Raw genomic sequence first — 13,601 nt, 5'->3', positions numbered from 1 at the left:
GGGTTGTTTTTCTCTTCTGGAGAATGGAATGGGAGGAGAAAAGGAAACTGATCCAATCTGCCTGTCTTGCTCTCTCATCAAATATAGAAAAGGTAAAAAGATAAGCACAGTGCTGAGAATGATGACTCCGCCCTTTGAAATACCCTCTTTAAAGGCATTTGCTGCCCTAACAATGCTGCAGTCACCCACGACAGAGAAGGCAACCATGTCTGACAAAAAATTTGTAGAAGAAATCGAGAAAGCACTAGAAAAATCCAAAGGCCTGAACCTCAGCGAACTTCTGTTTTCCTATCAGGGAACTGTCTACCCGGCCACTGTATGCAGCGCAGAAACATTCCAAGCTCTGGAGAATTTTGAAAGCAGAAAAGATGATTTGGTGTTGGTGTCCTATCCCAAATGTGGTGAATACAATCTTAAATTATTCTGCTGTGGAAATAATGAGAAAAATAGCAAAGTGACATTTTTAAATACTGTATAAGTCAGGGGTGGGCAACTTGATCCTACAACTTTCATCAGCCCTAGCCAGCATAGTTAGTGATCAGGGATGATAGGAATTGTAGGCCAAAACATCTGGAGGGTCACAAGTTGCCCATCCTTGGTAGAAATGGAGGCATGAAATACTATTGCTGAGAAAGTGTGTGCAATTGTTGCCGTTTAAACGGCTTACAGCAGGGGCGGGGAGGAAACCTTTGAGCCCTCCAGATGATGTTGGACTCTAATGCTCATTGGCCCTAACCAATATGGCCAGTTCCAGGGATGATGGACATTGTAGTCTAGCAACATCTAGACATTGGCAGGTTCCCCCAGCCCTGCTTTACTGGGAGACAATGCCAATATGCTTACTCCTTTTCCGGGAGCCCCTGCCAAAGGAAGTTAGGCAGGTGGCTACTAGGAGGAAGGCTTTCTCCGTTGTGGCACTCCGGCTGTGGAATGAGCTCCCCAGAGAGGTCCACCTGGCGCCTGCACTGTACTCCTTTCGTCGCTAGCTGAAGACCTTTGAATTCTCTCAGTATTTTAACAACTAATTTTAACTTACACTTAAATTTTACTGTTTTAATTCTGTATTTTAATCTTATATGAACTTCTGCTGTTTGGTTTTATCCTGGTTGTGCTTTTTATACTGTATTTTGTATTTGTGTTTTAAGATTGTTGTTTGTTTATTTTATTATGTTCTTCATGGTTTTAATTTTTGTGAACCGCCCAGAGAGCTTTGGCTATTGGGCGGTATAAAAATGTAATAAAATAAATAAATATTTTGATGCATTTGACAGCTATTGAAAGCTCTGTTCTAGTCCACCTTCTCAGACATTACTACTATTAAGTAACACTGCTACTACTAATTAACACTAATCTAGCTGCTGCATTGTGCAAGCCATTAAAAAGAGGGGATTCATGGTAAAAGGTTTTAGTGATAAATAAAATTTCTGTGAATGATTGAAGTGCTATCATTAGGCTTTCTCAGCAGGTAGTTCTAACTGGCTTTGAAGCTTGGAAGACCAGGCTTTCTTGTGGCAAGAGGAAACGGCCTTGGTGGTGATGTCCCATGTGACTGACAACTTTGCTTTTGTCCTGACCATCTCAGGGCAAATGTTTCCTTAAAGCACTTTAAGTCAAAGTGTTTTGTATTGTTTTAACACTTTGAGTGAACCGACCCAAAGAAACAATGGCCAGTCTATAGCTTTGCCATTGGAGCTACGCTTCAGGCTTATGCATTCTTTCTTCCTCCTTCCTCTTCTTGAATGCTCCAATTTCCACCCTCCCCTTCTCGTTGATGGTAACCATTTTTTTGCTCCGATGTCTGTATGGTAAACTCAAGCTATAGTTTGCCTCCAAACCTGAATTGGAAATCACAACTTGAAGTAGAATTTCAGTTCTGCTTCAGAGGCTAACTATGGTTTGTGGCAACTACAGTTTGCCCAATTTAGATATCACTGCAAACTGCAGTTATTATTATATGAGGGCGGGTGTCAGAGCACATGAGGAAAGAAGGAAGTAGAGCATGGAGTTCATAAGCCTGAGGCACAGCAGCCTACCTCTGAGCTGAGCCAATATTATTGCATGTTGTACTGTTAACTTTTCCCTCTAAAAATATTTATTTACTTTCATCTCTTTTTGACAGACATCTTGGGCACGTCTATACGGGTTCTTTACCCTGACCTAAACGCGCAGATTCACGTTTCAGGACACTTGACGCCGCTGTCCATTCGCTGCAGCGCTGTTTTTTAACCCAATAATGCACATATTCATAGTTGTGATTTACCATGAATTTTGGATCAACGTCTGAGTTTGCACCATGTTATGTCATTGGGGGAGTTAAATCACATTTTGACATGTGGGTGTAGCTTTAAGGGCAGGACAAAGAGATTGGTCAATTTCCCACCTATCACGTCTTCCACTGGCTCCCTTGTTCCTTCTTGCCATTTTCATTTTAAATTATATGATTCTGTGGAGCTCCGCAGATAAAGCTTATTATATTAAAACAAAGAGGGGGCACAGGCAGCCAGAGGGAAGAGACGTGTTCAGTCCCCATCTCGCTCCTTGGAGAAAAGCCTCCGTTTTCTTTTTGGAGGGTTGTCCTTTGCAATGCGCTGTTCCCCCCCCCATCTTGCATCCTCCTTTGCTGTCTCATTCCTTCCCCCTCTCAGTTTTTCTCTTATAGGAATCTGCGGAGCTCCGCAGATAAAATGTATAGCTTCGCTCCTCTCTTCTCCATAGCATCATAGCATCGTATGTACACATGTGCGCATTAATAACTGCACTTCAAAAAAAAAAAAAATTCAGTGGATAAATCGCTGTTGCTGCTGCAGTGTGACACTCTTTGCCTAGATTCGAATCAACAAAACTTCGGGTTTATATTCAATGAGGAGCAATCCCGTTGTCGTATAGACAGGGGTCTTCTCTCTTGTATAGCTTACTCTAATTTAGCTTACAAGTGCAGAATTCCCTGTGCTTAAAGTCTCTCTGTGTTAACTGGACTAATCCACATAATAGTTGCTATAGGTTGTCAATCAGCAGCCTCAAGTTCACTTAATTTAAATGAAGCCTTTCAATGTAGCTTGTGTAGAATTTCCACCACATTGAAGGGCAAATCATTTTGTATCAGTTGGGGTAATAAAAGGTCTTGCAGTCTTCTATAAGCATTAATGGATTGGACGCTTTTCCTTGTTTGTTCCAGGTATTAATTGGCTCATTCAGATTGTGAACGATCTGATTGCTACAACTTTGAAAACTAAGCATGAGAACACAGAGTTGCCATTTATTGAGTGTGGCGATCCAGAAAAGTATCAGGTTAGTAAGCTGCAAAGACAGCCTCAAAGGCTTCACTTATTGCACGTGTAGCAGTAATTGCATTGGATCCAGATTTAGAGTAGACCCATTGAATTCAATAGGACTTAAATTAATTTCAGTGACTAAGTCTTGATCCAACCCACTGAAAGGAAATAAAGCAATATGGACAGGGTGCTTTTCTGGAGGTCCCCCACTCTATGTGTGATCCACCAAGCCAGCTGGTGTGGAATTGTGAAATCAGGGTGGTGGTGAAGATCCTGTATGAGAGAGAGAATTGTGGGTTCAAAGGAGCGGGTTTGTTTTTTTGGGCTCAGATACCAGTCAAACCAGGTTCTTGGGTAAGTTATTTGTCATATAGCCATCATCAGTTTGTCTTTCTATGAAATGGAAGTTTTGTGTATGGCCATACCCATTGTGACAGCCATTTTGTGAGCTGGCATCTCCCATGACACTTTCTCAGTTCCAAATGGGCCCAGTGGCCCAAAACAGGTGGTGAACCTAGAAGTGTAGGGCTATTCTGTTCAGCTTGGAGGATGATAAATTATGCAGGTTTATTCTGGAAAATCAACATTATTGCAATTGCCCTTTGATTAGAGTGAGGAATCGTCTATATGAGTCAGTAGAGCTGATCACTATCATGTATGTGTGGCGGTTCTTTTTTCTTTCTTTTTTTAAAAAGCGGATGAAGCAGTTCCCATCTCCAAGGATTGTGGCTACACATCTTCATTACAACAATATTCCCAAGTCCATCTTCAAAAATAAAGCCAAGGTAGGTGCCTACCCTGAATGATAATATCCAGTTCTATGATTTGTCAGTAGATTTATAGAAGTGATTTATAACTTGAAAGGAATGATCAGTCAATGGCTCAGTTCAAATAACACGTTTGTCAATGCAGTGTGAAAATTCCACTCAACGGTTGAATTTTTAGGGGGTACTTCCTACACAACATGTTCTACCTCCACCGTTGTGTGTCTATGGGCTACTGTGGTGTTGAATAAAATCCATTGCAATGTTTGATTGACAGTTCCTCCACCCTGTCTCATCCCCCGGTCCTCCCAATGGTATCCCTAAAGCCATTGCTGCCAAAAAACAATCCCGGTGGCTCTGCTAGAGCAGCACTCACTCTTTTTGCTGTTTTTGCCAGGGAACTCTGTAGACAGTGGGAAAAGTCAACTCAACGCAATGGAAAACTCCACAGAGCCCTCCACACAACACGCAACACAATGGTTGTGCGGGAACTCTCCTCTGCACAGTATGGATATTCAGCATGGAGTATTTTCCAAAAAAAACCCCTCCACCGTGGGGTGGAGTTCTCCCACCAGACAACACATTTCCCAACGGTGGTGTAAAAACTCCACCACGGAGTTCTAAAACCACTGTTGAGAAATGTATTGTCTGAACTGAGCCAATGAGAACCTCGTGAGCACATTAACAGATTTCTGGCAGTGGGAGCTCATCTACACCAAGCAGGATATAGCACTATGAAAGGAGTATGAAAGTGGTATATAAAAGGCAGGAGCCACACCAAGCAGGATATAGTGATATGAAAGCTGTATATGGGTATGTGTCAATGGGCCCAACAGTTGTCAGTGCACTTCAATACCGCTATAAAGCAGTTGTGTGTCTCCTGCCTTTTATATACCGCTTTCATACTGCTTTCATAGTGGAATATACTGCTTGGTGTAGATGAGTCCTGGGTATTGGTGATAATGTAACACAAGAGTTTAAGTCAAGTGTAGGCAGCATAGTGCCCATAGGCACCAAAAATGCCCCCCAACACTTTTCTGGGTGTCCTCCAAGGTGCCCTACCCCTCCCAGATAAAACACACACACACACACACATTTTTTTTTACTGGCAGCTGGGATTGATGTAAAATAGGTTTCTGTTGGTGCTGAAAACTCTGGGTTCAAAGACACAATCTTTTGAGCTGGGTTTTTGTCCATTGTCACACTCCCATGCCAGCCGTTTGGCAGCAACGCTCAAGACAGTTTCTCTCATTGCCAAATGGACCCAGGGCCCCAAAAGGTTGCCTACTTCTGGGTTAGGTCAGTCAGGAATTCTTTGTAGTATGTACCTATATCCAAATGTAAGTTTCATAATACCAAATGTTTTGGTTTTGGTAGCAGGTAAGATACAGACACGTGCTAGAAACACAACTCATCCCAAGAAAATGCAGCTAGGCAAAGAGGTAGTTGTGTGGTGCTGACTGCATGCAGAACATTGCAGCGTACCCACTTTAAGGCAGGCAAAGCAAGAAAGGTCGGAGTGCCTGAGATCATGCTTTTTTCGGGGACGGTCTCGTGGAATAATCGTGGCCATTAATTCAACCTGCCCTTCTCTTCCAAAAGAATCACTCTCTTCGAGCTGTAATTTAGAGAGCACAAAGCACATACAGTGGATAGTGAAGTGGCTTTTTGTGTGGTGGTGGGGGTGATAGGGCAGTACTTTTTGTTCATGCCGGGAGGCACTAACAATTGCTATCCTGTTTTTTTCATCTCAGGTACTGGTGTTATTTCGAAACCCTAAAGATGCAGCTGCATCATTTTTCCATTTTCACAACAACGCTCCAAGTATTCCAAGTTATAACTCCTGGGATGAGTTTTTTTCGGCATTTATGGATGGGCAAGGTACTCTATTACTTCTGAATAGATTTGGGAGACTAAATATGTTGGGCTAAATATATTAGGTTGGCTAAATTAAGTTCTACTGAGATTATTTGAGGTTTGCTGATGGTGGCCCTAGCAGGGGAAGAATTGGATTTTGCCCACAACCGTGATGTGCACATAGGAAGCTGCCTTATACTGAGTCAGACCCTTGATCCATGTAGCCCAGTATTGTCGACACTGACTGGCAGCAGCTCTCCAGGGTTTCTGCTGGAGGTTGAACCTGGAGCCTTCTGGATGCAAAGCTGGAGCTTTGCTACTGAGCTATGGCCCCTCCTTATTGGCGTGCTGGAAAAAATGCTTTTCTAGCAACAGAGGTGCAGTCTGGAGGTGACAGATCTGTAACTTCTGTAAGTTTGATTGATGAACCTGGACTGCCAACTGATCATAGTTTTTATGAGAGTTGAAAATGGTATAATAGAGGCATCTTTGTCCGTGGGGTACGTACACTTATTTCTTTTGTCTCACGTTCATCTCCAGTCAAATAAACTTGGCAGTTTTTCAAAGCAGTATAAAACCTGCAAAACCTATTTGCTGGACATGCATATGCATCATGGGCATTCATACCGAGAACACCATTGTGTCTCTCCAGCCCAAGCAGAACTGAGAATGTTCGCAAGGGCCTTCTTCAAGAGTTGAACCTATTCAATTGCAGACAAAAGTAACAATACTCTCAGTGATTCCCCTAAGGGAAATAATCACTCTCCCCCCCTTTCTGTGTGAGTGTATGTGGGTTGGATCGAGATGGATCCATACCTAGAGTAGGCCCATTGAAATCAATGGGACTTAAGTTAGTCATGACTAATTTAAGTCCCATTGATTTCAGTGTGTCTACTCTAATTATAATGAAATCTGGATACAATCCTATGACTACTGTGGACATAAGTTGATACTGTATGCACACAAAAATATTTTAAAATAGCCTGCTGTTAAGATTTTGGCAGTCTCCAATTGAAATAAAACCATTCTGATGCATGTTACTTTTTTTTGATCTGCAGTTGCCTGGGGATCCTATTTTGACCAGGCAGTTACCTGGAACAAACACATTGATGATGAAAATGTTTTTATTCTGACATATGAAGAATTAAAAGAGGTGGGTGTATGCGTAATCACTAGCGAGGCTTATTTTTCTGCATGAAGCTAAAAAGGGGTGGTCCCAGACTCATATTGGTTTTGGAAGGCAAAAACTCAGGCCATAGCTAGACCTAAGGTTAGGTTCTCTTCTCCTAGGCATTTAACAGCATTTAACAACATGAGCTGAGTTTGTTTGTTTTTAATGGACCCCAGAATAGCTGCTTTTATAAGGATACTGTTGTTTTTTATGCTTTTTAAGTTTTTAAACTTTGTATATTTGTTTTTAACATTTGCTGTTTTAAACTTTTGTAAACTGCCTAGAAAGCTTTGGCTATGGGGCGGTATATAAATTCAATAAGTAAATAAATAAACATCTGAATGAAAATAAAGGAAGGAGAGAATGAAAGACAAAAACCACTCGCATATTTTTCTCACCACTGAGTAACTCCGTACACACACCCCATATGCACCTGGAATTAGTGGGCTATGATCTTTGCCTGCATCCTTGAAGCACATGAGTGAAACAACCTAGCAATCTTGGTGACAATGTTACCCTGTAATGCAGGGATGGAAAATTTGTAGGCCTCCAGATGTTTTGGCCAGCAGTCGGCACCTTTTCTCACCTTGGCTATGCTGGCTAGGGTTGATGGTAGTTGCAGTCAAACAACATCTAGAGGGCCACAAGTTGCCCATCCCTGCTATAATGCCATTTAGGCCATTTCTACACCTGCCCCCAAACATGGGCTGGTCACAGCTGAGTCCCTGTGCACCCAAATGACGCACAGGGACTCCTGAGGGCAGGGGGGGATGAGCGCGGGTTTTCCAGGGATAAGTACTCCCTGGGAAAATCGGATTCTTCCCACGTTCTCAGGATCGTCCCAAGACCGCAGGAGGTTTGGCTGCCCGTCCTGGCTTCTTCTCTCCTCCCTGTGAGTAGTGGGGAGCAGTAGAGGGAAGGAGCTGGGCCAGGAGGAATCAGGGGTGGAGGGGAAAGGGGTCGGGGCTTTTTTTAAAGTCACCTTTCGTTGGAGCACACGTGCACTCAGCTTCTTTAAATTTTTTTTTTTAATGTTGGGTGCAACACCCTCCTTCTTCCCTGGATGTAATGCCCGCATGTGGACTAGGGGGAGGATCTCACAATCAGGATATCGCAAGATCCTCCCCCTCCCTCCCTCTACATCGGGCTGGTGTAGAAATGGCCTAACTGGGAAATTCCCAGCTTGTTTTGAGTAAAAATTCCTACTTTGTTTTGAGGTGATCACTGGCAGTGCTGTAGCAGCTAAAACAAGTTTACAGAACTGAGAAATTATTGTGGCTAACCAGACCAAAGAAGTGGGAAGAGCAAGCTCTGTTAGAGAGGGATGCCATGTTTCCTTTAAGATTTGCCTCAGTTTTGTCAGCCATTTAATTAGGGTGACTCTCCCCAACATTCATATTAATGGCATGAACAGTGATTGCATAGTCCAATAAGGTGATCTGTGATGGGTTTTGGGGAGGGAACTGAACACTGAATGCCTGTTTGAATTCCTGCACTCCCTGTGCCCTGAGTCCTAAGCCTGTTCTGGTTCTTTATCTACCTGTAGTGATGTCACCAGTATTTGGACAAAGCAAGCAGATCTGTACTGAGCACCGACTCTGTGTTTTGAATCCAATATTGGCTGGTCTAGTTTACTGTGTAAAAAATTGCTCCTCTCTCTATATGATCATATCACTCAATTGCTTTCAGGACCTGCTTGCTGGCGTGAAGCGAATAGCCGAATTCTTTGGGTTTGCAGCTACAGCAGAGCAAATTAAGTCGATTGCAAGCAGGGCTGCCTTCCAAGCAGTGCGGGCCAGGTCACAGGAGACGCATGGTGTGGCTGGTCCCCTTCTCTTTCGGAAAGGTAAACTGCTTTAAAAAGAGTTAGGTGGAAATAGTGTTCTGTTTTTGCTATGGTTTGGTTTTTGGAGGAGTAAGTTATGTAGGGTGACCATATGAAAAGGAGGACAGGGCTCCTGTATCTTTAACAGTTGTATTGAAAAGGGAATTTCTGCAGGTGTCATTTGTATATATGGCGAACATGGTGAAATTCCCTCTTCATCACAACAGTTAAAGCTGCAGGTGTCCTGCCCTCTTTTAAATCTGGTCACTCTAGTATAGCTCCTGCACCTTTAACTGTTGTGATGAAGACGGAATTTCATCAGGTTCTCCATATATACAAATGACACCTGCTGAAATTCCCTTTTCTATGCAACTGTTAAAGATACAGGAGCCCTGTCCTCCTTTCCATATGGTCACCCTAAGTTATGAGCAATCATGGTGTCCTCCATTTTGTTTCGATGAACAGCACAATTGTATGCATCTCTACTCAGAATGTTGATTTCAGTAAGTCTTACTTCCAAGTAAGTGGGTATGGCAGGGGCAGACAACTAGTGGCCCTCCAAGTAGTGTGGACTACAACTTCCATGAGCCATAGCCAGCATAGTCAATGAGGAAGTTGTAGGCCAAAATATCTGGAAGGTGACAAGTTGCCCACCCCATATGTTTTGGAGCAGCTGACAATGAATCTTATTTCTACCAAATAAGAAATGTTGCAAGCAAGACTGGTAGATTTGTCAGAGAAAGGGACTGTGTGCTTTTGTGTCTGTGTTAAAATACTTTCCAAATTCCTCAAGCCAAGCAACTAGTTTTGTGCCTGGATACTGACAATTTATTTATTTATTTATTTATTTTATTTTATTACATTTATATACCGCCCCCCAGCCGAAGCTCTCTGGGCGGTTTACAACAATTAAAAATAGTAATCATTAAAAGTATACAAAATTTTTAAAAAACATAAAAACAGTATAAAAACAACAACAGTATCCATTTAAAACAACAATTCTGGGGTCCATTAAAACAAACTTAATGTTATTAAATGCTGTTAAAATGCCTGGGAGAAGAGAAAGGTCTTGACCTGGTGCCGAAAAGATAACAACGTTGGCGCCAGGCGAGCCTCATCGGGAAGATCATTCCACAGTCGGGGGGCAACCACTGAGAAGGCCCTTTCCTTTGTTGCCATCCTCCGAGCTTCCCTCGGAGTAGGCACTCGGAGGAGGACCTTAGATGTTGAGCGCAGTGGACGGGTAGGTTCATGTCGGGAGAGGCGTTCCATCAGGTATTGTGGTCCCAAGCCATGTAGGGCTTTATAGGTTAAAACCAGCACCTTGAATTGGGCTCGGAAACATATAGGCAGCCAATGCAAGTGGGCCAGAATCGGTGTTATATGCTCAAATCTTCCTGTCCAGCTATCAATCTGGCCGCCGCATTTTGCACAAGGTGCAGATTCCGGACCGTCTTCAAAGGCTGCCCCATGTAGAGGGCGTTGCAGTAATCTAATTTGGAAGTTACCAAAGTATGGACAACTGAAGCTAGGTTATCCCTGTCCAGATAGGGGCGTAGCTTGGCCACCAACCGAAGTTGGTAGAAGGCACTCCGTGCCACCGAGGCCACCTGTGCCTCAAGTGACAAAGATGGTTCTAGGAGAACCCCCAAGCTACGAACTTGCTCCTTCAGGGGGAGTGCAACCCCATCCAGAACCGGTTGAACACCCCCCATCCGATCAGAGGAACCACCCACCAGCAGCATCTCAGTCTTGTCTGGATTGAGCTTCAGTTTATTAGCCCTCATCCAGTCCATTGTCGCAGCCAAGCACCGGTTCAGCACAGCCACAGCCACACCTGATGAAGTTGAAAAGGAGCAGTAGAGCTGCGTGTCGTCAGCGTACTGATGACAGCGCACCCCAAAACTCCGGATGACTGCACCCAACGGTTTCATGTACATGTTAAACAGCATGGGGGACAAGACCGACCCCTGTGGAACCCCATACCGAAGAGTCCACAGGGCCGAGCAATGTCCCCTAAGCACCACCTTCTGGAGCTGTCCTGCTAAGTAGGAGCGGAACCACTGCAATGCAGTGCCCCCCACTCCCAGCTCAGCCAGACGTTCCAGAAGGATACCATGGTCGATGGTATCGAAAGCCGCTGAGAGATCAAGGAGAATCAACAGAGTTACACTCCCTCTCCTGTCTTTCTCCCGACATAGGTCATCATACAGGGCGACCAAGGCTGTTTCTGTGCCAAAACCAGGCTGAAACCCAACTGAAATGAATCCAGATAATCAGTCTCATCCAAGAGTGTCTGGAGCTGGCCCGCCACCACCCGCTCAAGGACCTTGTCCAGGAATCGAACATTTGCTACCGGCCTGTAATTACTAAGATTTTCTGGGTCCAAGGAAGTTTTCTTCAGGAGTGGTCTCACTACCGCCTCTTTCAGACGGTCTGGGACCACTCCCTCTCGTAGAGAGGCATTAATCACCTCCTTGGCCCAGCCGGCTGTTCCATCCCTACTAGCTTTTATTAGCCAAGAGGGGCAAGGATCCAGAGCAGAGGTGGTTGCGCGGACCTGTCCAAGCACCTTGTCAACATCCTCAAGCTGTACTAACTGAAACTCATCCAAGATTACAGGACAAGACTGTACTCTGGACACCTCACTAGATTCACCTGCTATGACACTGGAGTCTAAGTCCTGGCGGATGCAAAAGATTTTATTCTGGAAGTGCCTGGCAAATTCATTACAGAGGGCCTCAGATGATTCTACCATGTCCTTGGGGCCAGCATGTAATAGCCCCCGGACAACTCTGAAAAGCTCCGCTGGGCGACAAATTGAAGATTTAATAGTGGCAGCAAAATATTGTTTTTTTGCTGCCCTCAGTGCCCCTGAATATGCATTACTATAGGCACTTACCAATATTTGATTGCATCCACTAGGAGTTCGTCTCCACCTGCCCTCAAGCCTTCTCCTATTTTGTTTCATCGCTCTCAGCTCTGGGGTATACTACGGAGCCGTACGAACTCTACTCAGGAGAGGGCACTCGGGAGCAATCCTGTCAACTGCCCGGGTCATTTCTGCATTCCACAGATCAACCAGGGTTTCGACAGGAGAGCCAGCCCTATCAGCCGGAAAACTCCCCAGAGCCCTTTGGAAACCATCCGGATCCATTAGTCTCCGGGGGCGGACCATCTTAATAGGTCCCCCACCCTTGCAGAGGGGAAAAGCTGCTGTAAGTCTAAACCTCAGCAAGCAGTGATCCGACCATGACAAAGGGACTGATGTAAGGTCCCCCACTTCCAGATCACCATCTCCATGTCCAGTTGTGAAAACCAGGTCAAGAGTGTGCCCCGCTACATGTTTTGGGCCGATGACATGTTGGGACAGTCCCATGGTTGTCATGGAGACCATGAAATCCTGAGCCGCCCCGGATAAGGCACCCTCGGCATGAATGTTGACATCCCCCAGAACCAACAGTCTGGGGGATCTCAGCACTGCAGCCGAGACCACCTCCGTCAGCTCACCTAGGGAGTCTGTTGAGCAGCAGGGTGGGCGGTACACCAACAGAATCCCTAATCTGTCCCGCTGACCCAACACAAGGTGCAAACACTCCAGACCAGTAGTCACATGGACAGGGAGCCTGCAGAGGGAGATAGAATTCCTATAGACCACAGCAACCCCCCCTCCCCGGCCCTCAGGTCTACCCTGATGCTGAACCAGGTACCCCGGTGGGCATAGCTGGGAGAGACTGACTCCTCCCTGCTCACCCACCCAGGTCTCGGTTATACATGCCAGATCGGCTGCCTCATCCACAATTAAGTTGTGGATGAGGGAGGTCTTATTATGCACCGATCTGGCATTTAAAAGCAGCATCTGGAGGCCCGAGGGCTGGCTGATAGAGCAACCAACAAACCTGCGGGTGCAAGGAGGACCGGAACATGGCACAGCCATTAATTGTCTGGGCTGCGTTCCCCTTACCTGGCAAATTATGAAGCTGGTGAACCATTCTTGACTATCAAATGATCTTTATATTTTTAAAGTATTAAATATCTGCCTCCCTGCCCCCATTTCCTTCTTGTTCCAGGTGTAGTAGGAGATTGGAAGAGCCTTTTTGACGAAGCACAGAGCCAGGCAATGGAAGCTAAATTTGAGGAGTGTTTAGCAGGAACCAAGCTGGGAGCAAAGCTAAAGTATGATGTGTACTGCAAAGTGTGAGAACTTTTCTCTTGTGAAAAGCCTTATTTTCATTAAAGCTTTATTTCATGAAAACACACACACACACCCTAAAATCAGAACGCTCATTTCTCTGTGGCAAATTTCAGATAATGTGAAGCTCTTTGGCGTCTAGGATGTCTAGGATCCATTTATATTAAGCTGGGCATTGTCTCAGTTTAACAGAGCATGGAGCAGCCTATTTCTCCTCAGTGGCAAAGGTCATTATGATGTGTCCAAGGCTGCCTTTCCCAGCCTGGTGCCCTCCAGATACTTTGGACTTCAATTTCCATCAGTTCCAGCCAGCATGGCCAGTAGTCAGGAACTCTGGGTGTTATAGTCCAAAAGGCATCAGGTTGAGGAAGGCTGGGTCTAAGGAATAGAGGAAGGTAGCGTAGGCTTAGGGTTGGCAGATGTCAACTTGGAGAATGGCAACAGAGGATGCAGCTGCTGTGTCTCCTATTCCACTGCTCCAGGGCAGGGGCGGGAGGTGAGCCGGGAAAAGGGGGGGATC

The 13,601-nt window shown here is 44.9% G+C and overlaps 1 protein-coding gene across 1 annotated transcript; it reads left to right on the top strand.

Annotated features, from left to right (window-relative positions):
• Window positions 1–205: 205 nt before the first annotated feature.
• SULT6B1 (sulfotransferase family 6B member 1) lies at window positions 206–13,090 on the top strand. The gene is made up of 7 exons (XM_063125411.1): window positions 206–401; window positions 3,176–3,288; window positions 3,968–4,057; window positions 5,791–5,917; window positions 6,952–7,046; window positions 8,754–8,910; window positions 12,960–13,090. Exons 1-7 carry the CDS (start codon window positions 206–208, stop codon window positions 13,088–13,090), a joined length of 909 nt encoding a protein of 302 aa, XP_062981481.1.
• The last annotated feature ends 511 nt before the right edge of the window (window positions 13,091–13,601 follow it).

This window comes from Elgaria multicarinata, chromosome 4, assembly GCF_023053635.1.
Source record: "Elgaria multicarinata webbii isolate HBS135686 ecotype San Diego chromosome 4, rElgMul1.1.pri, whole genome shotgun sequence".
NCBI lineage: Eukaryota > Metazoa > Chordata > Lepidosauria > Squamata > Anguidae > Elgaria > Elgaria multicarinata.
Note: the sequence above shows the minus strand (reverse complement) of the source record. Positions and strands in the feature narration are given on the sequence as shown.

What these genes read in the sequence shown, in the direction of transcription:
- SULT6B1 (XM_063125411.1), top strand. Translation starts at nt 206, where the DNA reads ATGTCTGACAAAAAATTTGTAGAAGAAATCGAGAAAGCACTAGAAAAA. An exon ending in GGTGTCCTATCCCAAATGTG is followed by an intron (nt 402 to 3,175) that starts GTGAATACAATC and finishes TGTTTGTTCCAG; the next exon opens with GTATTAATTGGCTCATTCAG. An exon ending in TCTTCAAAAATAAAGCCAAG is followed by an intron (nt 4,058 to 5,790) that starts GTAGGTGCCTAC and finishes TTTTCATCTCAG; the next exon opens with GTACTGGTGTTATTTCGAAA.